Source organism: Bubalus bubalis, chromosome 2 (assembly GCF_019923935.1).
Source record: "Bubalus bubalis isolate 160015118507 breed Murrah chromosome 2, NDDB_SH_1, whole genome shotgun sequence".
NCBI classification, from domain to species: Eukaryota; Metazoa; Chordata; class Mammalia; order Artiodactyla; family Bovidae; genus Bubalus; species Bubalus bubalis.
The window spans coordinates 155439919-155463921 of NC_059158.1; the positions used below are offsets into that span (position 1 = coordinate 155439919).

The following is a 24003-nucleotide window of genomic DNA, read 5'->3' on the forward strand; positions in this document are numbered from 1 at the left end:
GATGGAAACCCACTCCAGTACTCTTGCCTGGAAAATCCCATGGACGGAGGAGCCTGGTAGGCTGCAGTCCTTGGGGTCACGAAGAGTCGGACACGACTGAGTGACTTCACTTTCCCTTTTCACTTTCATGCATTTGAGAAGGAAATGGCAACCCACTTCAGTATTCTTGCCTGGAGGATCCCAGGGACAGGGGGAGCCTGGTGGGCTGCCATCTATGGGGTCGCATAGAGTCGGACACGAGTGAAGCAACCTAGCAGCAGCAAACCATATATATATATAGCTTATTTTTTTCATGATACTCATATTCCTTCTTCTAAGAATGGGAAAAGAACATGTCAAAAGGAGAAGAGTGACTGCTATTACTCTAAAACGATTAGGAATCTTTATGTTTAAGAAAATCAAGACAAATACTAGCAAAAATATGACAGTAAAACAGACTCCCTTTTACAGATCAGTGTGCAGGCCAGAAAGCCTCCAAATATTTCTGCTCTCAAAAAACATTTTTTCATCAATTTAATTCTGTGTGATTGCTGTCTAGGGCCTACTGGAGGGAGTAGAATTCTTTCAAACGTTGGTTCTATTAAAATGTACTTGGCTTCACCACTATAAACAGTTGATGCAGCAATCTTCATTGCCTTCAGTTTTAAAGTACAGACTCAAAAAGAGAAAAGTTCCATTAATAGTGGTTGTCACTAAAGATTACAGGACAAATCTCACATTAAGAGGATTTTTATCCAGTGTGCTTTTCTTGGCACAACTTCACATATATGATCTAGTACATAAATACAGAAACCAATGAACAAGTTATATCCATTCTCCGATCTCAGGATAATTTAGAATGGCAGAACTAAGATAAGAATCATTGATTTCTTTTTTGTCTCAAACGCTGGATCAAAGATTCTTACAGCATGGATTGTAATAAATAAGTAGTTTCATGTGGGTAGTAAACGACTGATATTTTCATAGCTCTAGTCTGTGTCTTAATTTCTTCCCCAGTAGCAACATAATATGTATAACAAATACATCATGGAACCTGAGTTCAAGTCTGAAGCTCTTCATTTAACAGCTGTATAAACTTGGGAAAGTCATCTACTCATAATAATCTTTTCTAGAGCATTTACTGTATACTTCTATAGACTATAGGCATCCTTCTCTATAATATCTCAAACTATCTTATGACATGCTATCATATTAGATGTGCTATATTAACTCCCCCCAAAATGCTCTGAGGTAGATACTATGATTATCCACATTTTCCAGATGAAGAAATAGACTCAGAGAAGTTAAGTGATTTCTCAAGGTCAAACTGAAACTTGAATTGAGCACCCCGAACAAAGGTCCATGGGTTTGGTCATTAGGCTCTATTTATGATTCTGAGAATTTTGATTTGCTCATCTGTAAACTAGAAATCGTAGTCATGAATCTCAGGATTTTTACAAGAATTATTATAAAACACAATATTACTTTAAAAAGGGATTACTGTTATAGTCGTTGTCCTAGCCTCTGATTCCCAGATTGAAAGATAGGGGAGAGCTTTTTTTCCTTTGTCTCCCAAATTCAATCACCCCCACATCCTACTGACCCATTCTTCTTAATATCTTCAAGAATTATTCATTCTTCTCCATTCCTGTTTCTCCAGCTGTGCAAGTGAGAGTGCTCGTCACTTCTTATAATTTTGGTAACTGGTTATTTTTCTTGCTCCAGCTTTCCTCACCCTGTTATAGTCTTCTCACACTATTTGATTAATATACACAAAGCACCATATTTCCATGTGTCACTCTTTACTGTTTATTAGCTAAAGACATCCTGATATCATCACCCTGATATTTGGAACTCTGGGTCCGTTGGTCTTATATTATGTATTCAAACTCATTTGTCAGTAGAATCTAATGGAATTGGGAGGGGACGTTATCTGTCATGTGTAAAGCCTTGCTCTTCTGTGGTGGAAAAGACAGACTTAGGCATAGAACTCATGAAAGGGAGACCAGGACCCACACCAAACAAATACACACATAGTAAATTACAATGATAAAGAAAGAATGGTATGAGGGTGAAAACTAACCTAGTATAGAGGTTCCAGGACGTTTCCCTGAAACAAAATAAGACCGTTCATCTTACATTCCCCACCACCGTGAACTCAGTTCTTCTCTTCCTTCCCTTGAAAAACTTATGATCCTTTCCAGCAAATCCAACTATCCTTTTAGTCTTCCTCAGAATGCAACTTAAGTCCTACTTAAAATATTAAGCTTTGCTAACTTCTCCAGCCTCCAAAGACTGAACTTTTTAACAAACCCTCATGCATTCGTGGGTCTTCATTCCAGCTATCTGTTGATAATGCAATAGATTATGGATTTCAGGGTGAGGTATGGGTGACTAAACAACAAACAGCTGCCACAACTTGATCACAGATGCATATATCTAAAAATCCCATGTTCTTCTCCTCTCGATTCCACATAGAGTTATAACAAATGAGGGTTTGTTTAATGAATAGCTGAATATTCAGGAGCTGTACACAGCTAGATTTCTAAAATCTAAGTAACAAAAGTAGGCACCAGAATCATGGTTCTAATATGTAACCTTCCTAATGTTTGAGATTAAGCTAAACTCAGACGGTAAAGCGTCTGCCTACAATGCAGAAGACCCGGGTTCAATCCCTGGATCGGGAAGATCCTCTGGAGAAGGAAATGGGAACCCACTCCAGTACTCTTGGCTGGAAAATCCCATGGATGGAGGAGCGAGGTAGGCTACAGTCCATGGGGTCGCAAAGAGTTGGACGTGACTGAGCGACGTCACTCACTCTTGCTCATTTGCTTTAGGTTTTATTTGAGTTTAAAATTGATACTCTTTGTATTAACATTGCAGAAAAACTGACGACCTATTGTTCTGGAGGTTTGGCTACATTACCTAATGTTAACACAGAATTTACAGTAACCCCAAAACTGAGCCAGCCTAGGAAATTCACTGGTCCCTATCATTCACTCTCCAAATTATATATTTAGTGCTAAAAGCGAAAGTGAAGTCGCTCAGTCATGTCCAACTCTTTGCCACCACATGGACTGTAGTCTACCAGGCTCCACCATCCATAGGATTTTCCAGGCAAGAAAACTGGAGTGGATTGCCATTTCCTTCTCCAGGGATATTTAGTGCTGCTGCTAAGTTGCTTCAGTAGTGTCCGACTCTGTGCGACCCCATGGACTGCCGCCTACCAGGCTTCTCCGTCCATGGGATTCTCCAGGCAAGAACACTTGGAGTGGGTTGCCATTTCCTTCTCTAATGCATGAAAGTGGAAAGTGAAAGTGAAGTCGCTCAGTCGTGTCTGACTCTTAGCAACCCCATGGACTGCAGCCTACCAGGCACCTCCATCCATGGGATTTTTCCAGGAAACAGTACTGGAGTGGGGTGCCATTGCCTTCTCCTATTTAGTGCTAAATTCCCACAAAAAACTAAAGATAATTCACCAAAATAAAGACCTTAAGTTTCAGCCCTTGGCATGTTGCTGAGAGGAATGTAATCCATGTAACAAAGCTCTGTGGGTTTTTCCCCTGGTTTCCAGAGCTCTGCTTAGTATGCAATCTTTTTTTTTTTTTTTTTTTTTTTTTGGTTGCTAAATCATGTCTGACCTTTTGTGACCCCAAGGACTGCAGCCCGCCAGGTTCCTCTGTCCATGGGGTTTCCAGGCAAGAACACTGGAGTGGGTTGCCAGGGGATCTTCCTGGTAAGGAATCAAACTCTTGTCTCCTGCATTGGCAGGTGGATTCTTTACCAGTTAGCCACCAGGGAAGTCGAGCATGCAATCTTAAAAACAGCTAATTAAAAGTAACAGGATTCAGTGGAGGTGGGTGAAGTTTTCAGTGGAGATTGAGTTCAATTTTGGTACAAAATTTTGCTACAGTATATAGTGCTAGAGTTCTGTAGAGAGGTGTATGAGGGCTTAGGTATGCCGTGTTGTTCTGAGATTTATTTGTTTCCCTTTGTCTGTGGGTTAAATATCAAAGCATAGTACTATTCATAGGAGAGAAATTCCAGTTGAACCACACTTATTTCTCCCCTCTAATCTACTTTCACTCTTAAAAGACTGTTTCCAAAATACTGGCACAATGATACAGTTCATTCTACACAGAATCCTGGAGTTCCATATCTCCTATAATTTTTATATCTATAATAACTTCTATCCTTTATACAAGATGTCCTTTCAACGAATATGATAAAATAATAACCTGCACAAGAAACAAGCATTTTGGCCTGTACTCCCCAGTCTTTCTTTGACTTGTAAATAAATCTGAATGGATTTCTTCATATCTCAAGTCTTCATGTATTATTGCACCAAATTTGTTCATTCGTTCAACAAATATTTGTTGGGTAACTACTAAATGCCCTGCAATATTCCAGAGAGTGATTCTGTTAGCTTTGCCAAGAGCAAAGTAAGTGTTTCTAATAGAGATGAGTGATTCTGTTTGACAGATAGCAAGGTGAGCAGAAAGAGAAACTGGGTAGTAAGATCCAATTACATCTTGGCTTCAACACTTGCTTAGTGAGATCTGTCACTGAAACATCTGAAAATGAATATCTTCATCTACAAAACATCAACAGTTCAAAAAATATTTAATGAAGCTTCCATGTGTGAACATCTGTGCCAGGTGCAAGGAATGCAGTATAGCCTCAAGCAGACGAGGACTCTGCCATGATGGGGCTGGATATTTCAAGCAAGTCTAGTGCATGTTATTATTGTACCACTGGCTCTTGCTATTCCATGTGATGGTTTTTAAATGTGTTCACAGAATATTTGACACTCTTTCCTTCAAAAGGCAGAACCTAATTCCTTTGCCCCTGAATATGTGTCAGACTTAGTGACTTGTTTCTAACGAATAGAACATGGTAGACAATATGCTCTGAGGCTTCCCAGGATAGGTGACAAAAAGGACAGCTTTCACTTGACTGTCTCTTGCATTGCTTGGTCTGGCAGAGCGGCTGCCATGTCAAGAGGACACTGAAACAACTTACAGACAGAAGCTGAGGCTCCTCATCAACAGTTGGTACCAACCCGTTAGTCAGGTAAGCAATCTACATGGAAAACAGACATTCCAGCCCTAGTCAAGGTGTCATGTGAAGGCAACCCTAGCCAAATTTTAACTGCAATCTCATGACAGACTTAAAGCTAAAACTGCACAGTTAAGTAGTAACCAAATTTCTGACCCATAGGAACTGGAAGATAATAAATGTTAGCTGTCGAATTTCCCTGGTGGTTCAGTGGTAAAGAATCCACCTTGCAGTGTACGAGAAATGAGTTTGAATCCCTGGTCTGGGAAGATTTCCCATGCTATGAGGCAACTAAGCCTGTGCATCAAACTACTGAGCCACGATCTGGAGTCTGACTACTGAAGTCCCCATGCCCTAGAGCCCATGCTCTGCAACAAGAGAAGGCACTACAATGAGAAGCCCTTAGCCCTGGCACCACAACGAGGGAGTACCCCCTGCTTGCTGCAACTAGAGAAAGCCTGCGCACAGCAATAAAGACTCAACACAGCCAATAAATAAATTAAAAAAATATTTACTGCTGTTGCCACTAAGTTTGGGGAGGTAATTTGTTACAGATAACTAATACAGCCTGTGATAGAAACACCTGGATGAAGATAAACAATTATAGCAGGAAATCTTTCAAACTTCCCTTAGGTGAACCTTCTGTATTGGAAAAAGAAAAATTAAATACCTCCTCACAATTTCCTGATAGCTCAGTTGGTAAAGAATCCGCCTGCAATGCAAGAGACCCCTGTTCAATTCCTGGGTTGGGAAGATCTGCTGGAGAGGGATAGGCTACCCACTCCAGTATTCTTGAGGTTCCCTTATGGCTCAGCTGGTAAAGAATCCCCCTGCAATGCAGAAGACCTGGGTTCTATCCCTGGGTTGGGAAGATCCCCTGGGGAAGGCAGAGGCTACCCACTCCAGGATTCTGGCCTGTAGAATTCATTCCACAGACTGTATAGTTCATGGGATCATAAGGAGTCAGACATGACTGAGTGATTTTCACTTTCACAAGGCTTCTATTACTATAGAAGAAGATCCAAACTCCCAAGTCTAGTATTAAAAACCATACATGATTGTTGGATAATCAACAAGGACTACTGCATAGCGCATGGAACTCTGCTCAATGTTATGTGGCAGGCTGGATGGGAGAGGAGTTTGGAGAAGAATGGATACATGTATATGTATGGCTGGGCTTCCCAGGTGGCACAGTGATAAACAATCTGCCTGTCAATGCAAGAGATGCAGGAGACACAGTTTCCATCCCTGGGTCGGAAAGGTCCCCTGGAGTAGGAAATGGGTACTCCAGTATTGTTGCCTGGATAATCCCATGGACAGAGGAGCCTGGTAGGCTACAGTCCATGGGGTCTCAAAGAGTTGAATGGGAATAAATGACTGAGCATGCATATGTATGGCTGAGTCCCTTTACTGTTCCTCTGAAACTATCATAGCATTATTAATTGGCTATACTCAATACAAAATAAAAAGTTATTTAAAAAGAAAAGAGTTGGGTGTGATCCAGGAAAATTTGAATGTTAAAAGAAAAAAGACAAACCATAAACCTTACATGATTGAATGACTCCCAACTTGATCTCCTCTACTCTTTAGCACTCTACTTTGGCCAAATCAGTCAGTCTTACAGGAAACCAACCCTGTATACTCATTGAAAGGGCTGATGCTGAAACTTCAAAACTTTGGCCACCTGATGTGAACAACTGGTTCATTAGAAAAGATCCTGATGCTGGGAAAGATGGAGGGCAGAAGAAGAGGACAACATAGGATGAGATGGTTGGATGGCATCACCGACTCAATGAACACGAACTTGGGTAAACTTTGGGAGATGGTGAGGGACAGGGAAGCCTGGCTTGCTACAGTCCATAGAGTTGTAAAGAATCGGACATGACTGGCGAATGAACAACAATGACCTGTTTGTTACAGATGTAGGCATGCCATGTAGAATATGAATCTCCAGAAGCATTTTTGTATCATCTCCACAGAAGGCAGCAATTCCAAAACAATGAAACAATTTTTTGGACAGTTTTCTCATTCTCCTAATATCTAGGAAACTAGCAGCACAGTGTTGCAGTGTTACAGTGTGAAGCACTTGTTTAAGTGAAACTGGATTCCCCAGGGTATGCAACTTGACGGTGAAATCATCTTGGAGAAACACCTGTGCAGAAAACTTCAGGAAATTATGAGAACTTCCTTCCTTAGTCACAGTACTCTCTGAGATGAGGCCTTCTCCTCAACTGTCCTGAAAATGCTGTCTTCAACATGAGACGTGAAAAATGGTAAACCTGTGGACATCTTTAGGATTGCAGCAAGAGATTCAATGCTAAAATGAGGCAGAAAATGCTGGGAATGGCTGCAAGATAACTGAAGGTGAAAGCAGATTCTTCTTTAAGATTACACAAAGAATTAAATTCATTTTTTGATTCACTTTAGTAGTAGGGAGCTAGTAGAAAATGCAACTGTCTTAAAATAAGAAAAGATAATTAAAAAGAAAGGAAAAGATAGCTCTCAAACATTGGGTTGCGTAAGAATCATCTAAGGAGTTCTTTAAACTGTCAGGTCCCCAACACCACCCCCAGTCACCACACTCAGCACCTCAGCACCTCATCATCTCTACCACCTTTTCCATCACCATCACCAGGTGACAATTCAGAAAGCCTAGAGTCAACCCACTGAAATCTACATCTTTCATCAAGTGTATTTAGATGATTTTGATTAAGGTAGAGTGGTTAAGGTTATCTGTTTGCAAATCATGAAGGTAGAGAAAAGATAAGAAGAAAAAATACTGCCAGTATTGTGATTCCTATATCATTTTCTCTTTAGCTATTATTCCACTCCCCTAAATTGTGTTAGTCTCATATGGACAGTATGAAATTAGAGGATCATAGCTAGTTGTGCATGGAAAACCTCCATATTATAAAGAGTGGTGATGGTGGTTCAGTTGTTCAGTCATGTCCGACTCTTTTCGACCCCATGGAATGTCTAAAGAAATCTGGATTTAAAAATCTGGGAAGAAAGTGAGGATTGAAGGGGGGGTGTTTAAAATTTTACCATTTCCAGGGCAATCAAGAGATCATGAAAATGAAAAGTGAAGTGCAAGTTTTAAAACCAGAACTCTGTGCTCAAACCACTTACCAGTTTTTACTAAACCATCTTTCATTCTGCTGCAGGAGCTTTTTCTAAAATGTTATCTGATCCCAGTGTTCAGATTTTAGTTGTGTGTACATTTTTGTGTTACATGCATAGAAAAAAAGCATGAGAAAAAGTACGCTGAAATGTTAACAATGGTTATCTTTAGAAGGAAAGCTTATGTGGGACTTCTTTCTGAGACATTAAAACTTATATTACTAAACTTTTAAATAGTAAGTGCGTATTTCTATGGTCAGAAAAAAAAATATTTAAACAAAAGTAATCTACTAAAAAGTTCATCCGCTTCAAAATAAAGTCCAACATTTTTAATATTGACCAAAAAGCCTCATCTCCCAATGCTCGCAATAAACATTCTCTTTTTTCAGACAAAGCAAACTCCAAATTCCTGGCACATCTAACTCTTTCATGTCCTGTGCCCTCACTCATGTTGACCACTCTCTGTTAGGAATGCAAAGACACTGTCTAGTTGACAAACTCCTACTCATTACCCAAGAGCCGCGCTAAGACATCGGATCTTCTTGTGAAGCCTTTCCTGATACCCCAGGCTGTGCTATATGAACCACACTGGAGCCTAAAGCAAAAGAAAAAGCAGTAATATTGATCTTGATTGTATTTAAAATTTTGGTATTCTGTATGCAGAATTTTAAAATTAATTGATATTTTAGAATATAAAATATAACTGAACTTGATTAATGAGTTTATGTTAATCTTTCAAATTTTGCCTTGGATATGCCTCCTTGTAGCCCCAGCCTTGATTACAGGTAAAATTTTCTGGACTCCATCTTCTCTGCTGCTTCTGATCTTGGTCCTACCTCCACTGTGGAATTTATTGCATTTATATTTATTGATTATAGTTCCTGATGTACAGTCTGGTGCAGATTTTTGCTCTGAGTCCTCATGATGTTTTGGATCAGCACAGACATAAGAGATACATGTTAAATATGTGACAATAAGAAGAATAAATGTTAAACTTTAATTAGCTCTTAAATTTTCTGAGCTGGTTTCTTTATCAGTCAAATAATGAGAGACCAGATTGTCTCAGTGATACTCAATTATTGATATTATACTCTCTGTATATATTAAAAATATAAACAATATTTTATATCATAAATAATATAAAAATAATATCCAACACTAATGTAGCTCTTATTATGTCCCAGGAACTTTTCTAAGTATTTAACAGGTATTAATTCATTTAATTCTCACAACAACTCTGTGAAGTAGGTGCTGTCCTTAACTTCAATATACAGATATGGAAAATGAGGCTTCAAGTATCCAAGAGATTTACCCAAAGCTTGTGTTTGAATCCAGGCAGTTTGGATCTCTAGTCTATGCTCTAGGCCCCTACACTGCCTCTCACAATAGTAATGATTTTATATATAAGCATAAATATGTAAATATATAATTGAAATAAAGATTTTATTTTCTAAATGTGAAAATACTATCAGTTACTCTAATTCTAACCCACAGTGAAATTCTAACTGACCTGAGACAAGACAATATTGTATGCTGTGACATTTCTTCCATGAGAGATACTTTCACTCTAAAAATACACTGGTTCATTTATCTAAGCAAAGGACATGATATGACCTAATCAAAGAGAATGAGAAAATTTTGAATAGTGAGAGTAGTATAGAAATGAATAAGGTTTGGTAAGCCAGGTTTCCTGGGTGATGCTTAAAGGAAGGTTTAATAAAGCAGTCACTCAGGAACACACACAGTCAGCCAACCATGAAGCCAGACCCTCACCTGTGAGCCTGTGTGTGGGCTTTATACCCTCTGACAAGTGCAAACAATTGGCTGAAATCACTTCGTTAAATCAGGCTCTGAGCTTCAAGGGTATAATGGAAATAAACATCAGCTGATAGTAGTCACCTCGGCAAATGCCATTACTATACTTGTAAGAAATCTTGTAATAAAATATCTTTGATTTTATAAGAAATCATTTATTTATTTGTATTTATCATACAGGCTTGGATATTAGAGGTCCCTATGTGATCATAATAGGAATTCCTCTGGTCTCGAAGAAAAGGGAAGAAGAGGGGAAAGGAATGAAAAAGAAGACACGTGGCTCCCAGAGCCACTTTTCAGTGAGGCAGTAACTCTGGGAAGCTTGTCAGGGGAATCATCAAAAGTAGGGATGATGTGAAATGACCAGAAAAAAAAAAATCTCCTCCTCCTCACCTCCTCCACTGTACAATCAACAGCTATTCTTTACTCTTTATCTTTCTACTTGTTAAATTAAGTGTTATTGTACTTGAAGGTATTTCCGGTTCTCTGGTGCAATTCTGGGTACCAAGCCTTAGAGGGGATTAGTTGAGAAATCCTTTTGTCATGTTACGTAGCATTAGGGTGTGCATCGGCACGGTGTGAGAGACTGGTAGAATTCCAAGTCAGAGAGATGGGCCACTGCCAGCAGAAGCTGTGGCCGGCCCTGTGTACAGAGTGGTGGGGCCGTATTCACGTCCCCCTTCCTTCTGCTCCACATGATCTGCCCGAATACCAAAAGAAGCACAGTCACAGACTAATCCCAGACTCAGTGTCTATGAATTTCCAGAATTTATCTCCGTGTTACCATCTAAAGGGTCAGTAATGTTTCCAAAAAAAGTTAACTACTGATTTACAGATGCAAGAAGTAAACGACAGGACTCTGGCTTTGAAATTCAAAAACTGTTCCAACATTTTATGGAACTTAACCAAGAAGCAGACTGTAAATCTCTCCCACACAAAAATCTCTTGTATGCATTCACAAGGACTTATTAATTTGTGAGGGAAATTCCCAGGTGAATCCACCTGGGGAGGAGTGACAGAGCTTTATATCTATTTTCTTCTCCTAATATAACCATATAGACATTTTTGATAGCAAGGTCATATTTATTTGGAGAAAAGTAAAAATCAAACCTTAAACAAGTTAACTTCTTGTCCTTAACCCACCTTGTTTTACACTGATAATTTTTTTTATTATTATCCATCTCTGGGTGAGTTTTGTAATCCAAGCATCCATATCAATTTTTCAAACTATCAAATTCTGACCAATATATTGCACTCCTATTTTGTTCCCTATGTTGGGAATTATGTTGTATCTGAGAAGAATTTGAAGTTATGATATGATTTCTGCTATACATGTACTATCTGTCCAATGAGTCAAGATTAAGCATAAGTCATTCAAAAACCACTACTAGCTAATACATTCACAAGAAAGAGTAAAGGAGAAATAGCTGTAGTTTGAAGGGTCAGGAAGGTGAAAGAGTAGGCCATAGATGGGAGCTTGTCGTTTAATAGGTGATGAGGAGGAGCTATGAACATGGGACATGCGGAAGAATTTCAGACACGGTTTCTTTAGGCACACGCAACATACTGCCCAACAGAAAAAACAGAAAGCTGGATGAATCCTGATTATGAAGGTCTTGAAAGTGAGACAAAGAAGAGTTGAAACTTGATTGACCTGAAGAATATTTTAGGGATATATCTGATGACAAAATGTGGGAAGTGTTAAAGGCAGTGCTTCCAGAGATGCACCCCCTGAAAAAAAAACAAAACAAAACAAAACAAAAAAAACCTTTTGAAGAAATCCAGGCATGAAGCAATGAGATCTTGAACCAAAGGGTGGCAGGAAGGATGGAAGGGAAGGGATAACTCCAGGATGCATTTCACAAGATGGGTTCTGAACTGAAGGATAGTGGTTTGGGGAGGTGAAGTAAAGGGAGGAGTCAAGATGACTCAGATGGTTCTAACCTGAGAGACAGCCTCGTGTGGCTGGCACACCTGAGGATGGAGAAATTGGATGGGGCAAGCCTCAGCAGAAGATGAATGATGACGAGTTCTGAGCTTCCCAGAACAAAGCCTACATTAATTTCAGCCAAACAACATAGAAAAGCGTATTGTTTACTGTAGGCCCCTCAACTATGACTATTAAATCATGAGTGTTATGGGGAGCATGATACACCCTGGAATTCTGTCCTCATGCACTTGTCTTTATGTCCATAAATACACACCACACAAAAAGTCAGCAGCAAGAAAAGGGCCGGATAAAAGCCTCACTTCTTTGGCCTTCACAGCCTTCATCAGTGAGAGCCCTCATAAGCTCTTTCCTCTTAATAATTCAGATCCCAAAAGTATAACAACACCCATGTATCCCACAAACTGCCAATTAATCAATAATTCCAGGCTTTCTTCTTACATTTTTTCCCTAGAGCAGCTGACAAATTGAGTTCACTTTTACAACCATGTTCTATCTCTTATAGTACTAACAGGTGGTATGAAGAAGAAAATGGAGAGGTTGTAAACTCGAATGAGTCCAAACTTTAGGATTGTTGGCCTTTGTAACCTGGAAAAACCCACTGTGTGGGATGGGAGAGGGGAGGGAACTGTGGTTAAAATGAAGGCTCAGGCACATAGTAACTATATGAACATTAGTAAATTACTTAACATTTCTCTGCCTTGGTTATCTTTAAAATAGGAATAGTCATATTCAAGGAGATGATGTAAGTATTAATTCAGGAAATCCATGCAAAGAACTTAGCAAGGTACCTGCTGATATTGTCAATAAAAATTTACTCTAATTACTATTTTTATCACATTCATGAAGGCAAAAGGCATGCTTTGGAAGCCCAAAGACATGGTAGGAATGATGACGTCGCGTTTACCCAAAGCTACTGAGTCACATCGGGATGGGTGGAATCAATATCACCCTCTGAAAACACAAGTTTGGATATCATTCCAGTTGGCACTTTCCCTTGCCTTCCAACAGTCCCTGTTTCCAGATGTGGGATGGGTTGGCTTCTTCTCTTCTAAGGGGGCAGGGATATTCGAAAGTGACAGTCTTGAGACACTGGGCATTTCATTCATCTCATGATCATATATGTAGAATTTCCATTATGCTTTTAGTGATATTTCCACTAGAAAAATAATGCTTCTCATTAGCTTTATAAAAATGTGACGTCTTGTTGGCAAGACTACATTTTTTTTTTTGGAGACTTCTTATCTCACTGTGGCAGGGTCTTACTACTCTTGAAAAGCAGTCGGCTCCTCAGTGATGAGGAACTGTTTGCCTGCCCTTTCTTGAGAATTACGTATTAAAGGGAGACAGAAGTAACTCACTGCACATTATAGCTTGACTTCGCCTAAATGTGATTTGGGAGTTTGGTTTGGTTTGGTTTGCTTCTGCTCCCTAAGCATAGCACTTTGGCTTTAATGTTTGCCTCTTGACAAGCCACCACCTGTAGCGATTACAAGAGGTTAGAGCTATTTCAAACTTGGCGCCTTAGCCCATTCCTTCTCCATGTGAACAAGAAGCATCTGGGACTCCTGCCAGCCTATGGAAAGTTTTCTTTACTTGGAACTTATTATTTGCAGGAGCAAGTTACCTAAGCTGTCGGTGGCAACACAAAAGGGAGTAAGTGATGGGAGATGATGCTGAAAGTATGCATTTTCCCCTGTCTGGCGATCACCACAGCAGGGACTGCAGCAGCTCCCTTATTCACCAGAAACCCGGTCTTCTCCAGAGCCCTCAGTCAGAAAGACTATGGAGGGAGTCCTTTGAGTTGATGATATTTACTCTGACTGATTTATCAGTCCTACATACCTGCCTGGCTAATCTGGGAGCAGAAGGTGCCCACGGGATGACAACTCCCATTTTCACCATAGCTGGGTTTCAACTGGGGTGTAGTCTGGAGTTTCATCCTCATTTCTCTATTGCCCAACTAGTACTGAAGAAGTCACTATAGCCCGAAGAGGATTTTTAATTTGTTAAGCAGGAGTTGATTTCTGTGATACTAGAACTGCAATGATTCATGCAGAATTTGTCAAACAGAGGCAGTATTTCACATTAAAAACTATACATACCTCAGAATCTTCCTCTTGTCCATATTTTTACATTTCATGATAGAGATGGAGAAGGAATTTATATCCCTAATTTCTAATTTTTAGTCTTCTTTTGTAAAACCTAACTAATTGAAACATGAAAAATTAGTACTGACTACTAGATGTAAGAAATGTCAGTCCACAGGCTTAAAACCATATTCTGGAACCAGACTGTCTGGGTTCAAATTCTGACACCACCACTTATTAACTGCAATCTTGGATGAGTTACTTCATCACTCTGTGCCTTGGTTTTCTTGACTGTGAAATTAATGACACAGCCATTACATAGTAGAAGATCAGGAAGTATTTACCATGATTATTACTAGCTCATTTTAATCTTTTGGTATAGTAGATGTAAGAAACAAAGAAAAAAAAACAATTTTTAAAAAACAGAATTAAAAAACCTAAATCCAAACTGTCATTTTGAAGTTATTCCCTCTCTATCACAAGGGAGGGGGAAGAGTAACTGCATCTATACCAGTTTTAGATTCTCTACATTACTCTACAGAATAGTAAGTACCTCCAATGATAAAATTACATTTTATACTCTATTGATTATAGGGTGAGCTGAAATCTTGGACATACTTTACATTTGAATCTATGTATAAGAGGATAAAATACCACACAAATCTCATGGAAAATGATTTAGTAAAAGTAGTTTTTAATGCCTTTCTCTCTTATTGCACATGATGGAATTTTGGCAAATTAAAATATCCTTGGGTCCCAGTGTTCTCATCTGTAAATTGAGAGGGTCCCATTCAGTTCTAATAACAAACCAATAGACTATTTCCTAGACTTAGTCTTATAAGGTCTGAGAGACCAATAAAAATACTTTTAATGTTTCAATTTTTCTACAATTTTGTTCCCTCCTCCCCACAAACAATCACCTCAAAACCAATTATTGTTAGAGTATGATAACAGATTCATAGTTAAAAATGGTTATTCATTTCCTTTTGGACTGTGTGTTTTGCAGAGCCTTTTATTTGGTCTATGAAGCACTTGTCATATAGTTTTTTTGTTCAAGCTTTTCTTCATAATTTAATGGGATAATAAGAGCTCTCCATGATTTTCCCCAAGAATCTCTAAATCCTATTGGTGGTGTGGTTTAGTCGCTAAGTCATGTCTGACTCTTATGACCCCATGGTCTGTAGGCTCCTCTGTCCATGGGATTTTCTAGGCAAGAGTACTGAAGTGAGTTGTCATTTCCTTTTCCACTAAATCCTACTGTGCTGTGCTTAGTCGTTAAGTCGTGTCTGACTCTTTGTGATCCCATGGACTGTAGCCTGCCGGGCTCCTCTGTCAGTGGGGATTCTCCAGGCTGCCATGCCCTTTTCCAGGGGATCTTCCTAATCCAGGGATCAAACCCAGATTTCCCACATTGCAGGCAGATTCTTTACCATCTGAGCCATGAGGGAAGCCCTTCCAACACTATGCAATGGAATTAATCTGTTATAAAGAACTAATATATGCACAATATGAAGAAAATAAAATTATAATGTTTTTATAAGCAACCTAATCAAATCTCATCAATAACTCTACATAACAATTTGTGCAAAAGTCCTTTAGAAATGATTAAATGCAATTCAAATGTAAGGAATTATTTATTCTAGCACCAAGAGTTTAAATGCTTCACACTAACTGAATCAATATTTTCTTTTGAATTATCATATTGTGTATGATTCAAATAGATTCCACCATGGCTCTCATCTTACTTCTTAAGACCAGGTGATTGAGAAGCGCTGTACTTATTTTTAAAAGCCACTAGCTCATTATTCTCTTTACAAATACTTCAGCACAGTATTCTTTTATTTGGTGAGTTACCATAATTTATCTGAAATGCAATTTGATTTCTCATAAATCTTATTTACAAGCTTTTTAGGAGATGGCTGCTTTGTGAAACATTAGACATCTGACTTGACTTTACTCCTCTCCAAGAAACTGACTCCAAAGTCTAATGAGGTGGATGAAACTGGAGCCTATTATACAGAGTGAAGTAAGCCAGAAAGAAAAACACCAATACAGTATACTAATGCATATATATGGAATTTAGAAAGATGGTAACAATAACCCTGTGTACGAGACAGCAAAAGAGACACTGATGTATAGAACAGTCTTATGGACTCTGTGGGAGAGGGAGAGGGTGGGAAGATTTGGGAGAATGGCATTGAAACATGTAAAATATCATGTATGAAACGAGTTGCCAGTCCAGGTTCGATGCACGATACTGGATGCTTGGGGCTGGTGCACTGGGACGACCCAGAGGGCTGGTATGGGGAGGGAGGAGGGAGGAGGGTTCAGGGTGGGGAACACATGTATACCTGTGGCGGACTCATTTTGATATTTGGCAAAACTAATACAATTATGTAAAGTTTAAAAATAAAATTAAATTAAAAAAAAAAAAGTAAGAACAACCTTGGTCAAATCTGAGGGGTTAAAAGTTCATCCTGCTCAATTCTGAAGACTTTTCTGAATCTCTTCCACATTTCATCCAAGATCCAAAAGAAATCATGAACTGAGTTGGGCCCTGTGCCAGTTTTATAACTTGGTAATTATTAAATGTAACTAACCAATATTAATTGGAAAACAATTTTCTTTTAAACTAAATGTTTTGATACATATGCACTGTTCAAATATTAGCCCAGAAGAGAGATGAGATTTTTATAATGCTCTGGATTTCATCATTCAGTTGGTTAAATTCCAGTCTATGGCTTCTCCCATGATACAAAAGTAAAGGATGATCTAGCTTGAGATGGCTGCCTGTTTGTGTTGCACACAACATGGTGATATTTATGAGTTATCTGTGACAAATGATAAGTGATTTAAAATTTTTAAAGATTAAAATATATTCTGGCTTCTACATATTATATTTTTCTAGATAAACAGTACAGGCTCAACTTCTTACTCTTTTAATTCAAAAGACTGAAGAAAAGACATATTAAGTATTTATACAAATATTGATATTTCCAATTGGAAAAATTACTCAAAAAATGAATTTTAAAATAAAGCACTGAAGTGGTAGCAAAATAAATTTTAACCAGAATCCAAAAGTTAGAGAAATAAACAAATGTCATTTACTTACAAGTTGGCTTTGGTTTTGGAGGAAATTTGGTCCGGGTAATAGCCAAAATTATGAAAATCATAACTGGCCATAAAATCAAGACAAGTGTCCAAAGCTGCAAAGTAACAACAGAAAAAATGTTAATTATATTGCTAAACCAAAACATCTGACAACAAGAACATTATTCTACAAAATTCCAATACAAGCTAGATATTTGCCTATAAATGTTATTAATAAGAAAGGAATGAGATTTTTAAAAATCTAAGAGACCTTGAAATAAATGCAATAAGGAATTTTCCAGGTTTAAAACCTTAAAATGATCTTCTGAAGCCTGCTTTCCAATGACCTTTCTTAACTACCCCAAGAATGATGATCTTAAAAGTCAAGTATGATCAGGAAATTCCTAACTTGAAAATCCTGGAGCTTCCCAGTTGTTTGTTGAATAAGGCTTAACATGATAAACAGGGCATACGAAACCCAACCTAATTTCAACCAAGACATATCTTACCACTTCCAGTATTAGCATGCTAAGCCCAGGTATAAAGATTAGTTTGTGACATTGGATAATAACTCAATAAACATTATTGAACAAGCGAATGAATGAATGACTGCTGAGCCACCAGGGAAGCCCCCAATGAATGTTAGAGAAATTTCTGTTAGAGAATCTCACTGTAAGACACTTAAGGAGCGGCTTTCCTCCCCATGTAAACATGATTCAGTTCATAAGACACCATCAACTTAATATTTTACATACCTATAAAGTTGGTTCCAGAGCAGTGAAAAACATGTATTCACAAGATAGCTCAGTTGGTAAAGAATCTGCCTGTAATGCAGGAGACCTGAGTTTGATCCTTAGGTTGGGAAGATGCCCTGGAGAAGGGATAGGCTACCCACTCCAGTATTCTTGGGCTTCCCTTGTGGCTCAGCTGGTAAAGAATCTGCCCGCAATGTGGGAGACCTGGGTTCGATCCCTAGGTTTGGGAGATCCCCTGGAGAATGGAAAGTCTACCCACTCCAGTATTCTGGCCTGGAGAATTCCATGGACTGTACAGTCCACGGGATCACAAAGAGTCAGACACGACTGAGCGACTTCCACTTTTCTTTTCACAAGAACATTAACTGTGATACGTAAGCAGTTTGAGTGCTTGAACCAAACCACACAGAACATTTTTCTGTAAGTCAAACTTTAACTATGTTTCTGATTATGCAGTCAGACGCATTTTCATTCCTCCCCCATTTTTCAGAGATGATGTGCTTCTGCCAAATCTCAATCTACTGCCTGGGGCTCTTCAGTTCTCCGAAACAATCTAGACCCATTCAACCACCAATCCTTAAGTAATGTTTAACCTAAATTTTCCATGAACATCTCCATGTGTCTCCATTAGCACTGACCTCCTTGCTGGCAGATACGTCACCACATTCTTAGGCTTTGGGTTTAAGGGCAGTTTTAAAAAATGGAGCAAGTTGACTATCAATCCTAAGGTACTAAGTTTAACCACAACGTAAAAGCTTGCAGACAGGCTCGCAGCTACAGCAGTGTTTCTCAAGCATTAATATGCATGCAAAATCACCTAAGGATCTTGTAAACACATAGATTCAGATTCAGTAGATCTAAGGCTGGCTAGAGGTACTGTATTTCTTTCTAACAAGCTCCAGGTAAGTGCTGCTGTTGCTGCGGTCCATGGACCACTCTTGGAATAGAGTGATTCTAAATGCATATTACCCCACTGAACTAGCAGAACTGTTTAGTGTTGGAATATTTTTGTTGGAAAGTTCCTTTGAGCTCGCCTATTGAACAGAATTCTGGGCATTTGTAAACTTGGATAGAAAAAAAAAATTATATTTTTAATTTCTCCAGCTTATGACTGAAATAATATTTCCAATAATGGAAATTAATGTAGTATTTCCATTAATGACAAATGTAGACTAGGAACTACAACATTATTATAAGTACCTGTGACCTTGTCACCCATAGAAACCACAGATATTTTCAAATCATATTAGTGCTGTTACAGATACTTCAAAGTACTGTTTGTATTCATCATAGAATTACAATTAGAATTGTCATGGCTTCACCTTTATTTATTTAATGCTATATAAACCATATATTATCATATCATGAACTTGCATTTTGATACTTAAAAACTGAATTTCTATATAATTGGTTTTATTTGTAATGCTATTTTTTTCTTGATTTAAAAACATTATTCTTAGAAGGACCATAGGCTTCACCATGTTGGCCAAGACATCCATAGCACAGAAGTGGTTAAGAAGCCTTGATCTGATCCAGCTCCCTTTTTTATTCTTTGGCTGCAGAAGGTTAGCATAATTAATCCAAAGTTAGATATCCAGTTGGGAAGCAGAGCAGGGGACAAGGATCTGGACACCTGATACTTAAACTAGCATTAAAAAAAAAATGATACCACTCCAAGGAACAAACAAGAAAGTACTACAGGAAGTGCATAGGAATAATATGTGCTCTGAAAATATAAGATGTGTTACTATTCTAGCCTAGTCTCTGATATGTTCAAAAATTAGTCTAGATCTAGACGATCCCAGATACAAGGTACCATTTTTATTCCATGTGACTCATAGAAAGCCTAGAGATAAATCCACGCACATATGGACACCTTATCTTTGACAAAGGAGGCAAGAATATACAATGGATTAAAGGCAATCTCTTTAACAAGTGGTGCTGGGAAATCTGGTCAACCACTTGTAAAAGAAAGAAACTAGAACACTTTCTAACACCATACACAAAAATAAACTCAAAATGGATTAAAGATTTAAACGTAAAACCAGAAACTATAAAACTCCTAGAGGAAAACATAGGCAAAACACTCTCCGACATACATCACAGCAGGATCCTCTATGACCCACCTCCCAGAATATTGGAAATAAAAACAAAAATAAACAAATGGGACCTAATTAACCTTAAAAGCCTTTGCACATCAAAGGAAACTATTAGCAAGGTGAAAAGACAGCCTTCAGAATGGGAGAAAATAATAGCAAATGAAGCAACTAACAAACAACTAATCTCAAAAATATACAAGCAACTCCTACAGCTCAACTCCAGAAAAATAAACGACCCAATCAAAAAATGGGCCAAAGAACTAAATAGACATTTCTCCAAAGAAGACATACAGATGGCTAACAAACACATGAAAAGATGCTCAACATCACTCATTATCAGAGAAATGCAAATCAAAACCACTATGAGGTACCATTTCACACCAGTCAGAATGGCTGCGATCCAAAAGTCTACAAGTAATAAATGCTGGAGAGGGTGTGCAGAAAAGGAAACCCTCTTACACTGTTGGTGGGAATGCAAACTAGTACAGCTACTATGGAGAACAGTGTGGAGATTCCTTAAAAAACTGGACATAGAACTGCCTTATGATCCAGCAATCCCACTGCTGGGCATATACACTGAGGAAACCAGAAGGGAAAGAGACACGTGTACCCCAATGTTCATCGCAGCACTGTTTATAATAGCCAGGACATGGAAGCAACCTAGATGCCCATCAGCAGATGAATGGATAAGAAAGCTGTGGTACATATACACAACGGAGTATTACTCAGCCATTAAAAAGAATACATTTGAATCAGTTCTAATGAGGTGGATGAAACTGGAGCCTATTATACAGAGTGAAGTAAGCCTGAAAGAAAAACACCAATATAGTATACTAATGCATATATATGGAATTTAGAAAGATGGTAACAATAACCCTGTGTACGAGACAGCAAAAGAGACACTGATGTATAGAACAGTCTTATGGACTCTGTGGGAGAGGGAGAGGGTGGGAAGATTTGGGAGAATGGCATTGAAACATGTAAAATATCATGTATGAAATGAGTCGCCAGTCCAGGTTCGATGCACGATACTGGATGGTTGGGGCTGGTGCACTGGGACGACCCAGAGGGCTGGTATGGGGAGGGAGGAGGGAGGAGGGTTCAGGGTGGGGAACACATGTATACCTGTGGCGGATTCATTTTGATATTTGGCAAAACTAATACAATTTTGTAAAGTTTAAAAATAAAATTAAATTAAAAAAAAAATAAAAGTCAACTATAAGGAATTAAGGTTAAAAATATTTGATGTTTGTGGATTTACTGGTTTTATATTTAAAGTCATAGTTATTGTTTTAAAAATATATTTATCTGAGTAGCTACTTTTAGGAACATCCATTCATTTTCCATAGCAACCTCATGAGAATTCAGTGAGCAACTGAAATCAAATACACCAACACAAATGCACATTCACATTCAAATAAGGGACATTTGTCACGGGTTATCTTTAAGTTATCGTTTGGTTGATCTAATTTGATGGTTTCATGAGTACGTTTCAGTAAATCCTGAGATTAATTTTAGACATGATTTAAATCCAAACAAAAAATGCAATCTGTATTGGAGTAGTTTAAGGTAATTTCGACCCTGTTACAGGTAAAATCCACAGCAAGCCCATAAACAATGTATTATCACAAGATTTCTCTCAGGATTTTAGGTCAGAGAGGTCTGGAGAACATTTCTGCATACAGCACCATAGAAGGATAATAAATCCAAAGCCCTCCACATTGTGATCTTGGAAATGTTAAGGTTGACAAGTTAATCACAAAAGCAAGAAATAAGCAAATTTTAAATTTTCATAGCAGCAGGATTGCTTGCAACACCATTCTAAATATTATCATAAACAACCTAGAAGCAATGCAATGCCATGGATCTAAATACTAAACCAATGAGCTGTAACTTTGTTTGTTTGGAATAAATGCTGAAATATTGATTTTACATAAACATACATCAGAGCTACTTGAAAACTCTGGGAAAAGTAGTTTTTAAGAGTTTCATACTTTTGCTAACATTTTAATCATGTTTCATGTGCCTCTATACCTCACTTGCATTCCACCTCCCCTGCACTCTTGATATCTAATGGCATATGCACACTGAGTAATTTACAGTTTTCTAGTGGGCCATGTGGAGAAGGAAATGGCAACCCACTCCAGTGTTCTTGCGTGGAGAATCCCAGGGACAGGGGAGCCTGGTGGGCTGCCGTCTACAGGGTCGCACAGAGTCAGACACGACTGAAGTGACGTAGCAGCAGCAGCAGCAGCAGCAGTGGACTGTGGCATTTGTCTCTTTTTCTCTCTCCACAGTTTATTTTCTATTGATATGTTCCTTTCTGTTTTTTTCCTCTTCACTCTTTTTCTGAAAAATTCAGTGCCCTAAATTCCTTAGGTGAAGCAAGCAAGGTCAGTCCACACCAGGACTCAGGGCACCACGGTGACACAGTGAGCGAAGTGGGTCCCTACCAAGGTGAAGAGGATACCCACAATACAGCAGCCAGGCACTGGGGTGTCAGGACCCAAGTTGGGTAAGGAGGGTGTCTGTGCAGAGCAAGGAGCAGGTGACTGGTTTCACATAGGAAGGTTCACCGAAAGTAAGTATATCCCCCATTAGGGGAGCTGGGCTTCTCACTATCCAACAGGGAGATTATAAACATGGAAAAGGCGGAAACTAGAATGAACTCTGTAGTATCAGGTTAGAAGTAAAGATATAAAGGCTATGAACTACTAGTTCATGAACTATAGCTAGAAATGTGTGTACAACTTCTTTCTTTCTTTCCAGTCCCACAAGTAGTTTCTGCCTCATTGTATAACTTCTCTGTCCCAGTCCTGGGAATACCTATTTTTTTCCAGAAATACTAGCTTCTATTAGAGGATGAGAGATAAGTATGCTCATTGCTATTGGGCTATCACTGTTCTCCAGGCTGAAGAGAGCTATAAAATATATGTAGAATGTATATAGATACAGAGATCGATACATACATGCATACATAAATTTAAAGAAATAGATAGGCAGATCAATAGATAGAAGGGTGCCAGACATACTGCTCAGAGAATCTCAGAGAATGTTGGAGACACATCAATAAAATACAGATACCTGCTAGTGGCCAAATTTGAACATCAAATCTGACCCACTGGCCAAAATTAAACATTAAAAGACTTGATAATAAAAGAGTATATCTATATCTAACTGTATAAACTAGGAATCCATGAGTTTATGTAAATATGAATAAATGTATACAGAAACAGATACATTGAAAGCTTAATGAGAAACACAAATATGTACATGGTCACAAAGTATTTCCCCATAAAAAGTGAAGTTGCTGAATCGTGTCCAACTCTTTGCAACCCCGTGGACTGTAGCCTGGTAGACAAGAATTCTCCAGGCAAGAATACTAGAGTGGGTTGCCATTTCCTTCTCCAGGGGATCTTCCTGACCCAGGGATTGAACCTGGGTCTCCCACATTGAAGGCAGACACTTTACCTTCTGAGCCACCATAAAGTGAGACAAATTGACACCATGCACCACCTGATGTGTCATAATATGAAAAACAGAGCATCGTTCTATGGTATTCCTTCCAGAGATAAACAACCCAAGTCTCTACAAAACAGGGCTTCCCTGGAGGCTCAGAGAGTAAAGAATTGGCCTGCAATGCGGAGACCTGGATTCAATCCCTGGGTTAGGAAGAACTCCTGGAGGAGGACATGGCAACCTACTCTAGTATTCTTGCCTGGAGAATCCCCATGGACAGAGGAGCCTGGTGGGCTACAATCCATGGGGTCACAAAGAGATGGACATGACTGAGCAACTGAGCACAGCTACAAAGCAACAGAAACTCTACAAAACATCTGGTCTTAGATGTTCAAAAGCTGTCAGGGTCATGAAAGTCAAGGATGATTATTGAACAGTCACAAACTAAAGACATAAAAACTAGATACAGAACATGATTCTAAATCATGTCTTTTTTCTATAAAGGATATGTTTGGGAGAACTGGTGATGCTTGAATTGGATCTAAGAATTTAATGGTGGCACTCGCTTATGTGCCACCAACATTCATTCA

General features: G+C 38.7%; 1 protein-coding gene across 2 annotated transcripts in view; it reads right to left on the reverse strand.

Annotated features, from left to right (window-relative positions):
• ABCA12 (ATP binding cassette subfamily A member 12) overlaps nucleotides 1-24003 on the reverse strand; it is a 201947-nt gene that overhangs the window by 170487 nt on the left and 7457 nt on the right. For both annotated transcript variants that reach the window (XM_025278206.3, XM_025278205.3), the window contains exon 2: nucleotides 17123-17216. In XM_025278206.3, coding sequence (XP_025133991.3) covers nucleotides 17123-17216 — 94 coding nt within the window. The remainder of the gene's footprint in view (nucleotides 1-17122; nucleotides 17217-24003) is intronic.